At 51.9% G+C, this 18,628-nt stretch overlaps 3 protein-coding genes across 11 annotated transcripts in view; 1 reads left to right on the top strand and 2 right to left on the bottom strand.

The window, feature by feature from the left end:
- The window catches only part of EWSR1 (EWS RNA binding protein 1), a 29,958-nt gene extending 23,521 nt beyond the window's left edge, over positions 1-6,437 (bottom strand). For 2 of the 5 annotated variants that reach the window (XM_012464935.2, XM_012464936.2), the window contains exons 1-5: positions 6,337-6,433; positions 2,468-2,504; positions 2,279-2,330; positions 865-988; positions 439-456 (exon numbers count right to left, since the gene is read on the bottom strand). In XM_012464935.2, coding sequence (XP_012320358.1) covers positions 439-456; positions 865-988; positions 2,279-2,330; positions 2,468-2,504; positions 6,337-6,349 — 244 coding nt within the window. In that variant the 5' untranslated portion in view covers positions 6,350-6,433. Of the gene's footprint in view, positions 1-438; positions 457-864; positions 989-2,278; positions 2,331-2,467; positions 2,505-6,336 lie in introns of all 5 variants that reach the window. The other 3 variants (XM_012464937.2, XM_012464938.2, XM_012464939.2) reach the window with 2 other exon arrangements.
- A 267-nt stretch (positions 6,438-6,704) lies between these two features.
- On the top strand, positions 6,705-13,136 carry RHBDD3 (rhomboid domain containing 3). Of its 2 annotated transcripts, XM_064367879.1 has the most exons (7): positions 6,705-6,939; positions 7,109-7,260; positions 9,018-9,207; positions 10,322-10,705; positions 12,135-12,297; positions 12,386-12,673; positions 12,763-13,136. In XM_064367879.1, exons 3-7 carry the CDS (start codon positions 9,060-9,062, stop codon positions 12,938-12,940), a joined length of 1,161 nt encoding a protein of 386 aa, XP_064223949.1. In that variant the 5' UTR covers positions 6,705-6,939; positions 7,109-7,260; positions 9,018-9,059; the 3' UTR covers positions 12,941-13,136. The 2 variants fall into 2 exon arrangements, with proteins under 2 accessions (XP_064223949.1, XP_012320363.2); XM_012464940.2 differs by lacking the exons at positions 6,705-6,939; positions 7,109-7,260 and having other exon boundaries at positions 9,116-10,705.
- A 303-nt stretch (positions 13,137-13,439) lies between these two features.
- Positions 13,440-18,628, bottom strand: part of EMID1 (EMI domain containing 1) — a 48,607-nt gene continuing 43,418 nt past the window's right edge. For 2 of the 4 annotated variants that reach the window (XM_021666170.2, XM_021666168.2), the window contains 2 exons: positions 17,599-17,689; positions 13,440-14,213 (listed from right to left, as the gene is read on the bottom strand). In XM_021666170.2, the coding sequence (XP_021521845.2) occupies positions 14,086-14,213; positions 17,599-17,689 (219 nt within the window). In that variant the 3' untranslated portion in view covers positions 13,440-14,085. The remainder of the gene's footprint in view (positions 14,214-17,598; positions 17,690-18,628) is intronic. The other 2 variants (XM_021666171.2, XM_021666172.2) reach the window with 1 other exon arrangement.

Raw genomic sequence — 18,628 nt, 5'->3', positions numbered from 1 at the left:
ATGGATTAAAATAATTCATAACACTTAAAACAAAATAAAATGTGTCTGGACTAGAAACCAACCAATAGACAAACATGATACATGCAGGGTGGCAGTCTGCTCCTCTAAATATATCTGATCATGCAATCTATCCTTCAGGGAACAGGGGAAAATCAGCTGGGGAGAAATCATCTGAAATACCCTTGGGAAGGTAAACAACTATTATTAAGGCTTGAAACAAAGTAATATTAAATAAGAAAACCTTTCCCAAAATCATATAAAGAATAGTACATGGATCTGCAAATGGCACCTGAAGCAGTTTTTCATTAGCACCTTGCTGTGTGTGATGTTAGAAAGTTTGGGGGGATTAAACAAATGAAAACACCTAAAGGGTTAACATTACAGGGTTAGACAAGATGGAAAGCATTTCCCATGCAAGAATGAGCAGGATAGTCAAACCTGTACTGGTCCCTTCTACTGTGGAAAGCACAAAACAAAAAGTAGAGGGTACACTATCAGATGAAGCAAACATGTGAAAACCAGTTTGATTTTTTAGCAGCTCAATTTAAGAAGGCTCATTCTTATTCAGTATTTAGCATTAGCACAATCTTTTACATAGTCTCCATTTTGTTGTGAGATTATTTATATACTGTATTAAACAAAAAGTTCTTCTCTCTCTTAGAATTTATCCCACCCACATTGTATCAGAGATCTCTGAAGACTATAAGGGAAGGGAAGAAAAAAAAAATACCTCTTCCTAATAATAAAGGATTCCCCAGATGGCAAGGTATGGACCAGAATATACATCTGAAAGTATGACTAACAAGCTTCTTAGCCAATGCCCTAGCCAATACGACCCAAAAATCTCTCCAAGGCAGGCCTTACCAGTGGGAGGCTGTCCATAAGAAGTTGCATAGGCGGTCTGCCCGTAAGTTGCAGTGGTCTGAGCCTGGGTATAGCTAACATCAGTGGGCTGTCCATAGGTTCCATAGCTTTGTTGCCCATATGCCTGCTCCAAAAAAAATGAACGCAAGAATTTCATATATCAACTTTTGTATTTAGCAATCAAATGAACTGATGTCTAAGTTTCTAAATTGTTAGCAGTAAAATGGACTGATGTCTTAAGTTTCTAAACTGGAGAACCAAAATCAAAATTATTGCTTTCTAGAAGATTAAAAAAAAAAACCAGACAAATAATCATAATATCACGAATGTTTGTTATCCCTTACCTAATTCACTCATATTATGGTAAAGTTAGCTACAAAAAAGTTCATTAGATAAGTAGGCAATGTCATTCACAGCTTCTCAAAGGGGGAAAAAAAAGATAATCAGGCAAAAACTCAGTTAACCATACATGAGATTAACAAGACACTCTCAAGGGAAGAGCAATAAGGGCACAGGTGTATTAACTGCCAGCACTTGGCGTAGCACAGTTGTAGTGATTGGAAACAAATGCTAAGACGACAAAATGAACAGAGAGAAAGCAATGAGGAGGACTAAAATCTGTCAGAAGAAATTTAAAACCAGATTTTCAGCCTGACACAAAGGCTTTAAAACTATTACACCACTTCAAAAGAAAGTGAACCAGAAGTACTCTCTTTTGAATGTAGACATCAATGACACTTAAAATCAGGCAAGGAATGAGCTGTTCTTTCAGATATTGGCATGATCATTCTCTATGTTTGTTTAAATGACCAGTTATGTAGGATCTACCAGAGACATCACACTCTGCCTGTCCTGGAACATGTTTCCATGGCAGTTATTAGTATCCATTTTATGGCATGGATCATTTCAGAATTCAACATGATCTTGAGAACACTAGAAGGCTAATTTCTAGAATCTATTGGCATAGGCTTTTTAACAGACTCTTTACTGGAAAGAGCTTAGGAGCTCTTTGGCTAGGTAGCCAGTTTTTAGAGGTAACCCACCACTTAACTTAGTGCAACCACTGGCAAGTTACTTAATATCTACACACTACAATGGCCATAGCATCATTTTCCTTTGCAGAATTGCTATGATGAATAAATACACTAAATTTAAACATAATGAAGAAGGACCAAGCATGGAACAAGGCACCTAACTTGAGAAATCATACCACAAAGTTATAGAGAGCCAATTAGCAGCTTTTGAATGGTTTCATTTATGATGGCAGAATGGAGTCCTTCGTACTCCAACTGTGGAAGTTTAAAATGCCTGGGTATTTTACTATTACAAACACATTACTCATTTGTTTTACTGGATGACTGAGAGCAGCATTTTACTTGGAGGTGCAGCTACACATAATTATCTTAAAGATTACCTGGGTGGTCTGTGCATATCCTTGAGTGGGCTGGGCAGTGTAAGCACTGTAGCTGCAAAAGAATTAAATACAATAACTTTATATAATAGAGAACATTCAAATACCACCACATCCTCTACAATTACAGAAGGCTCCATACTCTAAAAATATTAATCACAGACAAAATATGGTTATAAAAGACTGACTTACCCCTGCTGCGCTGCAGCTTGGCTATAGGTACTGTAATCTAGAGGAAAATGAGGAGAAAAAATAGCGGAAAATTAGCAGAAACAAGTGGAAGAGAAAAAAGGGGGAAGGAATTCATGAGACAGGAGGAAATCTTTAAACTGTAGAGGGGACCTGCCAACCCAGGTCCAAATGAATCCCCCTTATCTCTCAACACCTAACAGAAAAAAATGTCTAAGTCAGTTAAAATCAGAACATTTGACTACGGGATGAGCTAATGAGGTCAAGATCAGCTGATTTGGCAGGGACACTTTGCATGTTCCCATGACCACAACCCCCATCCCCCCAACAATCCCGGCTGTCATTTGAAATACAGGATGATGATCATCATCTCAGACTGACAACAAGATCTACTAACAGGATCAGAAGTTCTTACCCTCATATAAAAAGGAGGCATGCAACAATAATACAAAGTTTAACACTAGACTGGTTACGTTAGAAGCTACCTCTCCTCAAAAATTAGTTTTCATTCCCCTCACTTTAGCAAGTTAGACCATCATTCCCTAGCTCAACGACAGTGAAATGTAATGGCAGACAAGACAGTCACCACAGTCCAGTGTTTTAAAGGGTTTGCTGTGTCAGAACTACATTTGTGCAGTAACTCAAAAGCTAGACACATTATAAATCCTGGTGAAGCACAGTTAAGGCAGAATCCTGAACACTGGCAAAGAAGAGAACCATCTTTCATACAACTCAAAATGATTTCAACTTAAAAAAAAAAAAATGTTATTTTCATCCCTTATTTAAGTAAACCTCCCTGTAATTTTGCTTTTCCTATGAAATTTACAACATGCATCCAAAGGGACTAAAAACTCTGGTCCACTGAGGTGTCTACAACTAGTAAAAACAAACAGAAAATAGTTATGTATTCAGAGCACTACTGAATTAAAGGTAGATAAGTTTAGTGTTTTTTTTTTAAAAGGTAGTTTAAGTAATTGTTTTTGAAAATTCTGCCCAATTCTTCCCTTTTCCACAGGAATATATATCTTGTTCTGTTTGAAGACAGTACTGCCATTAGGATGAAAAAAAGGGTCCTTTATTTTCCAATCAGAAAGTAGTCCCTCATCCAAAACCAACAATTGCATCCACTTCATGCAATCCAAAGTCAGCCTCACAATACCTTGGCCTGGCCTGAGAGAACTCTGCTGAATCCACCTCTCTATGTTGGTTTACCCATCTACCTTTCTATACTTAACTGGACTACTTTCTTTCCTTTGTACACATTCATAACTCAAAACCCTGAATCACCAAGAAGATCGAATTAACTGCCCAAAGGCTACCTATAATGAAAAAACAAATGTGTTCACAACAATCTTAAAGGTATTTTCAATAGCACTACAAGTCATACCCGCTCTGTGACATTAAAACTAAATGCAAATCATTTCTTCCATGTGGCATCTACAGAGTAAACATAGCAATGAAACATTTAACATCACAGCAATGACGCATTTAACATCAAATATTTCAACCCACGTTTTGTTGAGGTCTTTGCTTGAGAAATAATTCTAAATCATTGACATGCAAGTTCAACGTTTGCAAGATGACTTCTACACAAGAGCAGTTATGTAAAACATAAAACTGGCAAAGTTGATATGGAACTAATGACCTCGTATCAGTGAGAAACCAGAGGATACGGCCCTATACTAACTGGTGGACTCTAGGGGGTAGCAAATTTGTTTCATGAACTTGATCTCCCCAGACCACACAAACATCACAGGACCTCGAACAAGCTATTAAGTTGGTGCAAAAGTAACTGTGGTTTTTGTCATTAAATGGCAAAACCACAATTACTTTTGCACCAATCTAATACAATTACACACTGGTCAGATTATTCAGCAATCAACTGTGTTTGTTTTTAATCCCCAAAAGTGAGCCACAGACTTCATTAAAAATCACTTCACTGTGATTGGGGGATGAGGGTTCTAGATTGCTGGGAGTTTGCACTGTAATTCTTTGTTGCACTGGATATATGTTTCATATACTTTTCTACAAGATACACACCAGGACAGAAAACCTCTAATTAACCCAAGGCAACGGTTTAACACTTTATAGCAGTCACTATGGAAGCTGCAGATTTAGAGTTTCACATTACCTGAGTTGAAGTCAGCATGGGACAAATTTATGGAATGCTTATGATGGAAGATCAGAAGGGCTGAAAGCTTAAGAGGTCTAGTCTAACTTCCGTATTTTACAGGAAAGGAAACTGAGGTCCAGATTACTTATGTGACTCTCTGAAGGCCCCCCTCCAGGAAAGCCTAAGGTGTTTACCTCACATAAACCACAACTGTAATACAGTACAGCATATGGTAGTTACCAGTGAACAAAGCTTGAACAAAGTTGACTGAATAAAGACATGCCCAGCCATGCAAAAACGTCAACGCACACGTTTTGCCTTTTCAGGTTTTTGCAGAGAAAAGGGTGGAAAGGGCACCTAGGACACCACTTCCTACCATGAGGTTAGACTGTGGTATTTCAGAGTCCTCTCTTCTAGGGGAACTCCTTGGTACCCTGGCACGAACAGCCAACACTTAACTGACCACACAGATGGAGAGAATTCTTAAACAGTCCTTAAGTTGCTAAATTCTGGACTCTTAAAATTCTGGGGGGCCCAGAGCTTTTCTTTCCCGTCTTCCCTCTCACTGTCTCTAAGGCCTGGAGCCAGACGGCCTGAGAATACCCGCCGAGGCAAATATGCTCTACCCAGCCAATTTCCGCGGGTTAGCGTACCCAGAGGTTGCGAAATGCAGGTGATGGCTAGACGACACTCCTAAACGCTCCTTCCATTAAGGATCTCTCTACTCATATTTTGGAGTTCCCACTCGGGGCTTGCTTTCAAGTCCTCTACCGGCCTCTTTTCCCTCTCCCCTGTCGACCTACGAAATCAACAGGCCTGCCGGCCTAACGCCGGCGAATAAACGTGCGAGACCACTGCTGAAGCGCAATTCAAATGCAGGCTCGGCCTTTTGTTCCTCCTAGGTCAGAGAGGCCAGAAATTTCTTTCCGGTAACATTTCTCATCTCTCGATCCAGGCTGGCCTTATTATACAACGGATATCCCTCGGCGTCTGCAGAAAAAGGGCCCTGGGAAGTTACTTAATTGGTTTTGGGGGAGGGGAGGGAGTGGATTAATAAATAACGATAAAAATGGAGAAGCCCAAGAAAGCGGCAAACTTGGGACCCTACAAGACGGAAGCACATTCTGTGTAAAGCCAGGCGTGCAGAAGTTCGACTTGAGGCTGGAAGCCACCGAAGGAGCAGCTCGGCAGCGCCAGACGCCCCAGCCGACCAGGCCTTAAGAATGACGAGGCTCCCGCTCATAGGCCGGCACCCCTCGGCCCACAAATCCAAGAAATCTTTTCTGTTTATTTGCTTTATTTCCTGGTTTCTCCGGAAACCCTGAAAACGGGGGAGAGAGGCCTCACAGTAACAGCGGCCTGCGGCGCCCCCGGCGGTTTCACAGTGACCGGCTCAAGGCCTGGTCAAATGCCCCTCTTCACGCAGGACCTCGAAGGCCGCAGGCCCCGCCCACGTGGCGGGAGGCCCGGAGCGCAGGGCGCGAGAACCGCCACACAATGGAGGCCAAGGCGGGCCCCGCGCGCCCCCGCCGCCGCGAGCCCCCCGCGCGCCGCGGGCGGCGGAAGGTTCCAGAACCGGCCCGCCCGGTGGGGGGAGGGGAGAGAAACGCGGGTACCCCGAGCTCTTCGGGCCGCGGCGGGTACCTCAAACCCCTCTCGGCAACTCCACTCAGTCCTCCCAGCCAAGCCTAGAGGCGAACGGCCCCCAGTTTGGGCGTTCCGGCTACCGCTGGCGCGACCGCAGTTCCCCCACACTCACCCGTGGACGCCATTTTCTCTCCTTCCACCTCGTTCTCTCAACGTCCGTCTCCCTCTCGCTTTCCCTCTAGGCGCCGCATTGCGCAGGCGCAAATCCCGCAACCTCGGGCGCGACCATCGGGCCAGGCCATGGGGGTGGGGTCAGGAGGGATGAACCACCGCTGTCTCGTTCTTCGCGTCCGCAACCCTTGTCCCAATCCTCTCTAAAGAGCGCCGGACGTGATGCTCGGGCCAAAATAGCACCTAAGGGGCCAGAGCGCCCTTGAGCGGGTCTCAATGTGAAACCGGAGAGGCTCTCTGCACGAGGCCAGGTTGTTTGGAATGGTTCCGTCCTCTGGCTCTAGGGACCGTCGCTGAAGAGTCTGCCCTGCAGGGAGACGGAGATCGGCGGGAGGGCTGGGGGAAGGGACCCGGGCGAGAACAACTGCTGACTAATCCGCGGGCCTCGGGGAATTGGGTGGCGCGCCAGCCAGTCGGCCGGGGTCACGCGGCCGGGTGTGCGCGGAATGGGTTCAGGGTTCCCGAGTCTCGCCTGGGAGGTACAGTCCCTACTCCCAGCCGGGGTCTCCGACCGGCCTTTCGGGGTTGCGGGGCGCGCTCCGCAGTGAGTACCCTGGACGCGTGGCCCGGGCCAGCGGGGAAGGGGCCCGAGGCCGGTCGTCTGAGTGGGAGGCCTCGAACGCAGTTCCTGGCCCCGAGATCCCATCTCCGGTAGCAGTCGAGGTGGAGCAGGCCCTTCAATCATTTCTTATCCAATACTCTTGTTTTTACAGAAGGGGAAACTGAGGCCCAAGGCTATTGAGTATCTTTGCAAATTCCCCAGCTGAGTTCGAACCAGATAGACCCTAGGACCCCTACTGTATCCGCCACCCGGAAGAATCTCCGTCCTTGTCTTTCCATTCTGCCCTCCTGACTTCCCAGTAAGGTAGGCAGGGCCTGGTGGTGCACCGCCCCGTTTCATAGATTGAAGAAAGTGAGGTCCAGGGGGCTCAAGTCCCAGTTCCGAGTGTCCATGAGCAAGCCCTTCACCCCTGCTAAGGTGCCCAGAGCGGGGAGGGGGGGAGGGGGAATGGTTGTGAGGATGCAGGAGGAGGTTTATGGTGGGTGCCTTGGGCCCAAACCCTGCCTCCAGGCAAGGGTGGCCCCTGCCCACCTTCCTGGACCTCAAGCCTGGCCCCCTACATGGATGCCAAGACCCGTGATGCCCTCAAATCCTTCAACAGGACTAGGAGCCAAGCTAGTGTCCTTTTTTCTGTGAACACGTATAAAGCACTGGCTATGTGCTGTAAATACCTTGGGGAATTTGGGGATGGATCAGAGGAGTCATGAGCTCAGACCACCTGCCTAGGGAGACAGACTGGCCAAGCTATGCTCATAAGGATAAGATCCATGATGTTGGGGGGCCAGAGGAGGGGAAGGCATATTTGAGCTGGGCTTCAAAGGGTGAAATAGAAGTTTGCCTGCTTGCGAAGTGGAGGGAAGGACAATGCAGGCAGAGGAGCTTTCCACATTTTTCCTACAGGAAACTGGTAGATGTGGAGAATGCCCTTGGCAGGGGAGCAGATTAGGCAGCCTTCTTGTTTCTCTGGGATCCTGCTTCCTGCCCTGAATCAGCTCAGTGGGAGACCTGGGATGAAGAGGCCTGACCAGGGGTGAAGACCTACAGGCCCTGGAGGACAGGCTGGGTGCAAGAGGAAAGCATAGAGGAAAAGGCCTTGCTTTGGTGGGCAGGGAAAGGCCATGTTTGAGGGCCAAAGCTGGCACCAGAGAGGCTGGAGCAGCCACCTCCAAAACTGAGGCCATCTCCATGGGCCGGTTGATGGCTACCGATGCCTGCCATGATTAGTAGGGATTGCTGTGGTTTACTGAGCAAGAGTTGTGGGCCAGGGCTTGCCTTAGCCTATTCCTTTTTATTTCATCATCCTCTGAGGAAAGGAATTTCTGAAGTCCCATTTTACAGATGAGGAAGGAGAGGCTCATCTGTAAAATGAGACTCATCTGTAAAAAGATGAGTTTGGGAAACTTGCTTAGGGACACAGAGCAGAAAGAGGTAGAGCGCATACTGGGCCCTTCCTGTGGAAAGGGGAGCTAGAGCCAGAGGGGCTGTGCCAGTGAGGATGCAGAAGGAAGCTTACCGTGGATGGGCTCGCCCTCAAAGGGGATGTCTCAGTCCCAGCTCTCCAAGTAGGGCTCAAAATGTGGAACTTCTGCCCTTCTGCCCCACCCCTTCCCCAGTCTGCTTGCCCATTGGCTGGTCCCACCCTGGGGTCAAGGGCAACTGAAACCATCTGGAGCCTTAAGGCTGGGCACAGGGGAGGGAGGAAAGAGGGAGATAGTAGCTTGAGGTGAAGGGAGAGGACAGAAGAGGGTTAGACATGGCCTTGAATTCCCCCTGGGGGAGGGGGCTGTACACCTCTTTTTGGGAGTTTAGGGCCCATCAGGACTCAGGAGTCTCTGTGCCTGTCCCCTGCGAGTCTTTAAACATAGGTGAGTGGAATGGCAAGATGGCTCATGAGCAAATGGTTTAGGGTCTGAGCTCCACTATGGCCAAGCTGCTGTGCCTGCCTCTCCATCCTGTTTGCACCTCTGTAAAATAGGGCTGTTGATAAGGTACTTTAGAGGGTATTGGTGAGATAACAGCTGCAATAATAACTGTTGTTATTGTTTTCCTTTACCCCCCAGCACACAGCCCCAGGACCACCCCTGACCACCCTCAACCAAGCTATGCATGCCAGGGGCCCCCGCGGCCCACTGTTCCCGTCGCTGCCTCTCGCCTCCTCAGTCCTGATGCTGCTGATGAGCAGCCTGTGGCTGTTGGGGGCCGGCCCCAGCCTCGTCCTGGCCCCGGAGCTGTTGCTGGACCCCTGGCAGGGTGAGGGCCAGCCACATGGACCTTGGAAAGCAGGAAACTTGGTGTAGGGCCTCGGCCCAGTTGGCAGGAGCAGCACGAGCCCTGCAGAGGTTAAGCAGGAATGGGACCCAGTGTCCTGGGGAAGCTTGGCCTTAGACAGGAGCATGCCCAGCACATCCACAGCCAAGAAGGGAGGGCAGATAACTCGGCAGGGTGGGCTGGAACTTGTGGGTAGGAGTGCTTTTCTGATTTCCCTTTCTGGCCACTTTTTCTTGAAATAAGAACTAAGGCTGGGCCCAGTGGCTCATGCCTGTAATCTCCACACTTTGGGAAGTCGAGGAGGGTGGATCACTTGAAGTCAGGAGTTTGAGACCAGCCTGGCCAAGACGGTGAAACCCCGTCTCTACTAAAAATACAAAAATTAGCCAGGCATGGTGGTGGGTGCTTGTAATCCCAGCTACTTCGGAGGCTGAGGCAGGAGAATCACTTGCACCTAGGAGGCGGAGAATGCAGTGAGCCAAGATCATGCCACTGCACTTCGACCTGAGTGACAGAGTGAGACTTTGTCTCAAAAAAAAAAAGAAAAGAACTAAGAATTTCAGCTAAGCATGAGGATGGGAAGGAGGAGATGTTGGGGGTTTGAGGAGTGACCTCAACTGAGCACTTGTTTCCCAATAACAATTCCTCCAGTTTATATTTGAGGACCCTTGATGATACTCAGAGAGGTTAGGTGATTTGACCAGGGTCACACAGCTTGAGGGAATGGGGTAGTTCTAGGATTGAAGCAGGCAGTCTCATGCTCTCAGCCAGGTATGATTCAGTAAATGTGGAAGCAGAGTACCTTCATGGTGTCTGGGATATAGTGAGTGCTCAGGAGCGCGCTGTTAGTGAGAAGACCGAGTGGCAGGTCCGGCGTGTTCAGTTTCATGCCACGGAGGCGCAGCCGCAGTGTTTGGAAGTCCTTGGTCCCCTTCACCAATGATTAAGTGGTGGCTGTGGGTAGACTGGCTCCTGGGGAGGGGAGGTGGGCTCAGCGGGTGGCCCTGGTGTAGGGTAACCTTCAACCTGGCACACCTGGGACAGCCTTGGATGCTGGAGCCATTAACCTGGCACATAAGTCCCTTCTCTCTCCCAGTGCACCGGCTGCTGACCCATGCCCTGGGCCACACGGCCCTGCCGGGCCTGCTCCTGAGCCTGCTGCTCCTGCCCACTCTGGGCTGGCAGCAGGAGTGCCACCTGGGTACACTGAGGTTCCTGCATGCCTCGGCCCTGCTCGCCCTGGCTTCTGGGCTGCTGGCAGTGCTGCTGGCAGTCCTAGGGGTATCTGGTGCAGCTGGCGGCTGTGGATACATGCCTGTCCACCTGGGCATGCTGGCTGGGGAGGGACACAGCCCTAGACGGCCCCATGGGGCACTGCCATCGTGGCTGCCGCCGTGGCTGCTGCTTGCCCTGACCCCGCTGCTCAGCTCTGAGCCACCCTTCCTGCAGCTCCTTTGTGGCCTCCTTGCCGGCCTGGCCTGTATCCTTTGCCTGAGCCCAGGGCCTGTGGGGGTGTGCAGGTTCTGTGCATGCCTGGGAAGGAAGTGGCACAAGGGGGTTAAGGCCCAAGCAATACCAGGAAGCCGTGCACACACATTCTAGGAGCTTCTCTGAGTCCTTCTCTGGGACATGCTCTGAGCTGGGGCCTCAGGGGTCATGGTGTGGTAGAGGTGCCAATTACAATGTAAAGGGCTCTGTGGGGTCCCTGTAATACCAATGCCATTCTTCACAGAAATAGAAAAGATAATCCTAAAACATATATGGAACCACAAAAGACCCAGAATAGCCAAACCACCTGGAGCAAAAAAAACAAAAAAGTTAAAAGCCTGGCTGGGCGCAATGGCTCTTGCCTATAACCCCAGCACTTTGGGAGGCCAGGCAGGTGGATCACTTTAGGTCAGGAGTTTGACACCAGCCTGGTCAACATGGTGAAGCCCCATCTCTACTAAAAATATAAAAATTAGCTGGGTGTGGTGCACACACCTGTAATCCCAGCTACTCAGGAAACTGAAGCAGGAGAACTGCTTGAACCTGGGAGGCAGAGGCTGCAAGGAACCAGGATCAGGCCACTGCACTCCAGCTGGGACAACAGAGGGAGACTCTGTCTCAAAAAAAAAAAAAAAAAGGAAAAAAAAAACAGTGCTAGAACACTATTTATTGGTGTTCTGCTCGTAAGATACTTTTTATTTTTAGAAACAAGAGTTGATCTCTCACCCAAGCTGGAGTGTGGTGGCACCATCATAGCTCACTACAGTCCCAAACTCCTGGGCTCAAGCGGTTTTCTCACCTCATCCTCCTGAGTAGTTGAGACTACAGGTGTGCACTGCCATGTCCAGCTAATTTAAAAATGTGTTGTAGAGATGGGTCTATGTTCCCCAGGCTAGTCTTGAACTCCTGGCCTCAAGTGATCATCCCGTCTCAGCCTCCAAAAGTGCTGGGATTATATAGGTGTGAGCCACTGCGTCTAGCCCTAAGATGCTTCATACTTGTGGGGGAAAAGTACTACTGGCCCCTGCTCTCTGGCTTTTGGGGGAGGAGCCTGTTTGGACCGGGGACATGAACTATCCAAGCCTGTCTGAAGGCAAGAGCAGGTGTGTCAATGGGACCTTCTTCCAGGAAGGGTGGGCCTGAAATGGTGCACAGGGTTCTGGGAACGGAGTGGGGCAGGGGTGAGCCCAGGCTTTGGGCTGATGCATACCTGGCTCTGTTTGGCTGAGTAGCTTCAGGCAGATCCCTTTTCCTTTCTGAGCCTCGCTGCTGACCAGGGTGACGCTATCCCATGCTGGGCCACAGTGAGGAGATGGGAGGGAATGGCCAGCACACTTGGCATGGGGCCTAGCCTGTGGCGTGGGCCCACCCCTGGCTGCTTTTGGTTTTCCTTGACCGGCCGCCCTGCCCCGGGCAGACAGACGCAGCTGGGGCCTTCCGGTGGCTGGATCCCTCGGAGCGGCGGCTGCAGGCGCTGCAAGAGGGCATCTTGTGCAGGACCCTGGCAGGGTGCTGGCCCCTGAGGCTCCTTCCCATCCCAAGCAGCCTGGCCGAGCTGCCTGTCACCCATCCTGCTGGAGTGAGGTAAGGGTGATGCGGGGGACACCAGTCCGGGTGGTGGGTGATGTGGCAGGGCTGGCATTCAGGCCCTCTTCTGTTCCCACTCCTCCAGGCATCCCATTCCTGGACCACTTTATGTGGCCTCCTCTGACCTCTGGTCCCACTGTGAAGGCTCAGTCCTGCCCTCACCAGGTCTGAGGCCTGTGCAACCCACCTGGGAGGGCTCCTCAGAGGGAAGCCTGGACTGGGCTGGGGCCAGCTTCTCCCCAGGGACTCCGACGTGGGAGGCCTTGGATGAGCAGATGCTGCAGGAGGGGATCCAGGCCTCGCTTCTTGACGGGCCATCCCAGAGGCCCCAGAGCCCACCATGGCTGTCCAAGTCCTCTGTCTCCTCTCTGCGGTAAGGTGGGTTGGGCAGAGGTGGGGTCCCCTGGTGTAGGGGCCATGGGTGGCCCTGACACTTCCAACTTGTCTCCCCACTCCCCACAGGCTGCAGCAGCTGGAGCGCATGGGCTTCCCCACGGAGCAGGCGGTGGTGGCGCTGGCAGCCACAGGCCGCGTGGAGGGTGCTGTGTCACTGCTGGTTGGAGGACAAGTGGGCACTGAGGCCCTGGTGACCCAGGGGAAGGGTGGGCCTGCCCACTCCGAAGGTCCTGGGCCTCCCTAGCTCAGGCAGAGAGTGGGGGTACAAGCAGGCCCTTGGGTGCCAAGGGGCTGGGCTGCATGTGGGTAGCCTGAGTCCCTGCTCTGTCTGTTGAGGGCCACAGTGGGGTGCAGAGGCACCTCTGGAGGCAGGAGAGGCCCCCCAGCATGCTGCCCTAGTACACATTTAGAATAAAAACCAGTTTGTTTTTCAACCCGGACCTCCTTGGTGGCAGCATTTGTGTTTGACTCTTCTGTGTTGGCATCAGGGGGATGAAGGGATGAATGAATGAATCAATGAATGAGCACCAAATGAATGACCAGTTGTGGGAGAGCTGTTCCCTGATGTCCAGAGACACAGGCTTCCTGCTCCTGCACCGTGCAGCCTGTTCCTCCAGGAGGCTCGTCCTCCAGCGCAGAGCGTTCTCCACTGCCTGTCTCCTGCCCATTTCTAGCCTTCCTCCCATCACACCCTCTTCCCCGCTGCCCCCATCTAAGCACACAGTGAGACCAGCCTGCGGGGAATCAGGTAGGGGCCTTTATTGGCCAACACCCATCTACCTCCTGGTGTCTGTGAAAAGCATTTGTGGGAGCAGGTGGCCCCTTCCTCTCCATGCCCCCACCCCCAACTGAGACGCAGGAGGGGCTGGGGGCTCAGAGGGGAGAACTGAGGCAAGGAGTCCCCGGCAATCCAGTCAGAGATTGGGCAGCCTGACCTTGGGGTGGGAACCCAGCACTGGACAACAAGGAGGGAGGGATGCAGGAGGGTGCCCCAAGGTTTAGTTGGGGAGGAGGGGGAGGGAGACTGCCCCCCCACCTTGTCATCCCTGCATGTGCTGAGCCCCAGCTCCTGACTCCCTCAGTGCCTTTGGGCCTAGATGCTCAGAAAGCAGATGAGAGGAAGCCTTGTACCTCTACCCCTCCTTGAAGGCCTACATCCCCCCACTTCACAGAGGGAAACTGAGGCCCAGGCCTCACCTCTCAGGCCCTGCTCAGCCTCAGACATGTGCGAGGTGCCAGGACTGAGACCTGCCTATCCCTAAGGCCTAGATGGCAGAAGGGACCCTGAGGACATTAATAAATATGGATGGGTGGTCCCTGGAGGCAGCTAGCTGAGTCCAGGTAGGAGGGGAAGCCTGGCCTGGTCTGCCCCAGGGGCCACCACTGCCCTCAGCCTCTCTCGTCCCGGCTCCTGGGGGCCACGATCCGGTAGTTGGCTGCATATCCGCCCCTCTTGCCCCGAAGGAGGCTAGGGGTGCCTGTGCCAGCAGGGCCTGCCCCAGACCCCAGCTCTGGTTCTGCCGAAGGGAAGAAAAAAGGCCACATTAGGGGGGTTCATGTGAGGTGCCCACCTCCCTTTGGCCCGCTGTGAGGTGGCAGAACTGGGCACCCTCTGCCAGGTGTAATCTGTCCTGGTGTCTGGCCGCAGAGCTGTGGGAAAGGGGGTCTGCAGATTGGTTAGTGCCTCCTCCCAGGACTTACCAGCCCCCAACCCAAGGAGAGCACTCAGGGCCTCTGATTCCTGCTTTGTCAAGTGGAAATAACCAGACTCACCACCTTTAGGAAGTGTTTAGCATGCAGTGAATGCTGCATATAAAGGCTGGTTATTTTTTCTATTCATTTTGGGGTGGAGGTGTGCCCTGAATCATCCCCATTTGGTAGCTGGGTAAACTGAGGCTAGGGAACAGACTTGGGCTAAGCCACCAGTTGGGGGAAAGGGCTTAGGTGGCCAGGCTCTGCCACTGACCTGCTGTGCAGCCTTGGGCAAGATGTGCTTCTGTCAGGGCCTCAGTTGTCTCATCTCTAAAACAGGGACAGTTCCAGATGGAACTGGAAAACTACTCATCCTTTAAAACCAAGGGTAGGAACCACCTCCTCCAGGAAGCCTTCTGTGACTATCATCTCAGCCCTTCCCAAAGCAAAATGAGCAGGCCAGGCAGGTCAGAATAGGCTGTTTTTCTAGGGGAGATGGACACTCAGGGAAGAGAAGCCCTCGGTGGAGGACTTGGCTAAGCCTCAATAGGACAGATACTTGGGTTCTGGTGAACACCAGGTTCCCACTGAGGGCACTGCCAGGGAGTGGGCTATCCCCTTGTAATCATGACTGCCAGTGCCCTGACCCTGTGTTGCCCAGGCTCCCGTGTACTTCTGGGCTGAGATGAGGGCTCCTGGAGCAGACAGGCATGTGTGGTCACTGAAAGGGACATCCCATGCCCTAAGTCAGGAAGCGTGGGAAGGGAGTGGCACAGAGCACTGGCCCCAGTGCCAGTTAGGGTTGTGTCCTGGTCCCACTCTACCACAGTTATGTGGCCTTGGGCAAGTCACAGAACCTCTGAGCCTCATCGGAACATGGGGATAATAGTCCTGTTTTCACACTCTTGTGATACATGTGTTTACCATGACCAGGACTGGAAAGTGGTTTTTGCAGGAAATGCTGGATTATTATGGTCACGAGGTTGGTGTTGTTTCGACCCAGGTCTCCTGTAGGTCTGGTCCCTGTGACTTTGCTACAATCAAATTTGGGGCCCTGGATGAGCAGCGGAGTCAGCAAACCTTTGCTGATGAAGCCTAAAGAGCCAGCACTTTAGAGGGGAGACCTGAAGTGGACCCCTAGCCTGACCGTTCCTATCCCTGTGACCCTGAAGCAGTCACAAGAACCCACCAAGCCTCTGTTTCTTCATCTGTAAAATGGCCACAGTATCGCTTACCTAGCAAGCTTACTACTCTAACAGATTGGAGATGATCAATCCCACCCAGGTGGGCCAGACACGTGGCAGCTGATACTATTATAATTATTGACTATAACCTAAACACGAACTCCATCTGGGTCTTCAGTAGCACCTGCTGTGTATGTTGGGCCAATGAGGAGGGTTCCACCTTCTTCCCTGTCCCATCTCCTTCTCCCCCGACCTGTCTCTCCAAGCCCTGACCCTAGCTGGCTTGAGGGGCCACTGGCAGTGGGTGTGGGCCTTCTGAGGTGCCTGGCATTTCTCTCCCTGGGCTGTCAGAGTTAGAGCTGGCTGAAGGCAAGGACAGGTCCAGAGTCACGGTGACCCAAATGTGTCCCTTCTAGCTCCTGCCCCAATCCTCAGAGAGAGGGTGAGGGTACCTAAAAAGGTGCTGAGAGCCTGAGATTTGGTCCTTGGCCCCTCTCTGTAAGAGAGGAGGATGTCTGGAAGCCAGGCACTGAAGTTTCTGGAAGTTAGAGAAGCATGCAGCACTGTGGGAGGGGCTCTGGAAGCAGGCCCAGCCTCTGGGCCTCTGCACAGGCAGGACTCTCAGGGCTTCCCCGCCCACTTCCCCACCTGGCACACTCATTGGGATCTTCCAGGATCCAACATAGAGTCCTGTCTTCCAAGAAGACTTCTCCACCCTCAGGGACAAGTGACTGTTCTTCATCCACATCCTTCCATGCTCCCCAACCCCACAGCTCTATTGATAAGGCTCCCTGCCTCTTATGGGCAGTTCCTCAAGGCAGGGACCTGTCTGTACTTCAGAGTGCCAGTGCCCACCCAGCCTGGCTTTCAGTGAGTGCTCCCTATGGTTTTGCTGGATGAAGGAGGCTGGGCTCTAACTTTAACCCTCCTTCTTGCTTGGGACCTAAGTTTCTCAGGCTGGAGTGCAGTGGAGTGATCTCAGGTTACTGTGACCTCCGCTTCCCAGGTTCAAGTGATTCTCCTGCCTCTGCCTCCCAAGTAGCTTGGATTACAGGTGCCCACCACCACATCCAGCTAATTTTTGTATTTTTAGTGGAGATGGGGTTTCACCATGTTGCTCAGGCTGGTCTCAAACTCCTGACCTCAGGTGATCCACACACCTCGGCCTCCCAAAGTGCTGGGATTACAGGAGTGAGCCACCACACGCAGCCTCTCAGTCTTTAAAATAGATGCGAGGTTGGACATGATGTGGAGGCCTCTGTGCACTGATGTGCTCACCGGGCTGTGAGATGGAGCTGCTGGGCAGGTGAGGAACAGAGCCTAGCCCCTCGGGTGGCCAATCCCTTCCTTTCTCCAGGGCCAGCCACAGGCTCCAGTTTCATGGGGAGAGACCTTCTCAGCCTCACTCCCAGGAGCCAGATGCAAGGAGGGGTACTGCCTACTGGTGTCTTAACCACTTCCTGTGTCACCCCAAGCTGCCTTCTAGGACCTTCTTGATCTGGGCCCTGCTGGACTCTCTTGCTTCTAGGCTCCTGGTCTCTTGGCTTTCGCTCATGCTGTTTCTCTGCCTGTTCACTCTCCCCAGATCTTTGCCCTTCAGGTCTCCACTTAGATATTACCTCCTCCAGGAAGACCTCCCTGACCCCCCTCCAACCTCTTCTAGGCCAGACCAGAGGCACTTCTGTATTCCCATGGCTTCCTGTACTCCCTTCCCTGCAGTGTAGCTCACCTTGGGTTTCTCTACCAGTGTCAGGGTTCTCCTGAGCCCCCCAGCACCCTACACTCTTCAAGGGCAGGGCTATATCTGGTGGAGCCTGTCCCAACAAGGTGCCTGGTACAGAGCAGGTGCTCATTCACTTCAGTGACCAGAGCCTTCTCTCTACCAGGCACCATCTGCTGGCCGGCTGGCTGAAGAATAAGTGTCCGCTGGCCTGGGCCAAGCATCGGGAGGTGCCTTCTGCATGCCCAGGCCCTTCCCAGACCCTTCCTGGAAGAGGCTGCCCCTGCCTGCCCGCCCTGCCATTACCTGGCCAGATGATGGCTTCCAGCAGGGTGACCCGTCTGGCCAGGAGCTCCAGCTGAGCCTGCTGCTGCAGGAAGCTCTGTAAGCTAGGAGCCTGATGGGAGATGGAGAAGAGCAGACAGTGCGAGTCTGGCCTCCGAGGGCTGGGCTGGGAAGCCAAGCGGGGAGGGTAGGAGGGCACTGCCAGCTGGCATCAGGGCAGGAGCCTGGGAGTGAGTCTCTACTGAGACCTCTGTTTCCCCTCCTAAGGTGGGGACAGGGCTGGCCTGGCTCCTTGAGTGACCACATGGGTGGGGAGTTTCTGGGTGAATGCCTGGGGTGACTGTCTGGCTCTTAGTCCCCTAAAGGGACCAACAGAACAGGCTGGGAGGACCAAAGGGAAAACTGCAAAGGGGACACCTGGGGCCAGGAGAGCCTGCCTTGCAAGAGCCTCTGGGGGCTTATGGGAGAGGAAGGTCAGAACTGGTAGGTGGTGTATTACCCAGAGTCCCCTGAGGCCTGAGCCTGGCTCTGTCATCCATAGTCCCCTGCCCTTCAGGAGCCTTGCTCCATGACCTATTGTCTTGGGGGCTGACTGTTACCCATGATTTCTCTAGAGCTGAAGGCCGACTAGAGTCTGGATCCATTACCTATAATCCTCCTGTTGCCCTGAGCTGTGATTTGATTACCCATTTCCCCTTGCACTGCCGGAGTCTAACTCTTTTGCCCACAATCTCACTGCTGGACTGGAGTTTGGTTCCATTGCCCATAATTTCTTCCAAACTTGAAATCTGTCATCTCTGGTTCCCTGCAGGCCTGGAAACCACACTGCCCATAATGCTTAGAGGCCCAGGTCTGACCACAGGGGCAGGGCCCGGGTTTCTAAGGCACCCCAGCCTCTGTGGAGGAGGGAACCAGTGAGGGATGGGTGGTCATGGCCTCTCAGGTTCATGCTTGCCTGGGGCAGGCACCTTCTCCAGCCTCATGACCCAGCTTAGGCCAGATCCACCCCAGAAGGGCTTGGGGAAGACCAGCAGGCAGGGGCTGGGCCGTC

This window comes from Aotus nancymaae, unplaced genomic scaffold, assembly GCF_030222135.1.
Source record: "Aotus nancymaae isolate 86718 unplaced genomic scaffold, 86718_ANA_hifiasm-v0.15.2.pri h1tg000076l, whole genome shotgun sequence".
Taxonomy (NCBI): domain Eukaryota; kingdom Metazoa; phylum Chordata; class Mammalia; order Primates; family Aotidae; genus Aotus; species Aotus nancymaae.
Note: the sequence above shows the minus strand (reverse complement) of the source record. Positions and strands in the feature narration are given on the sequence as shown.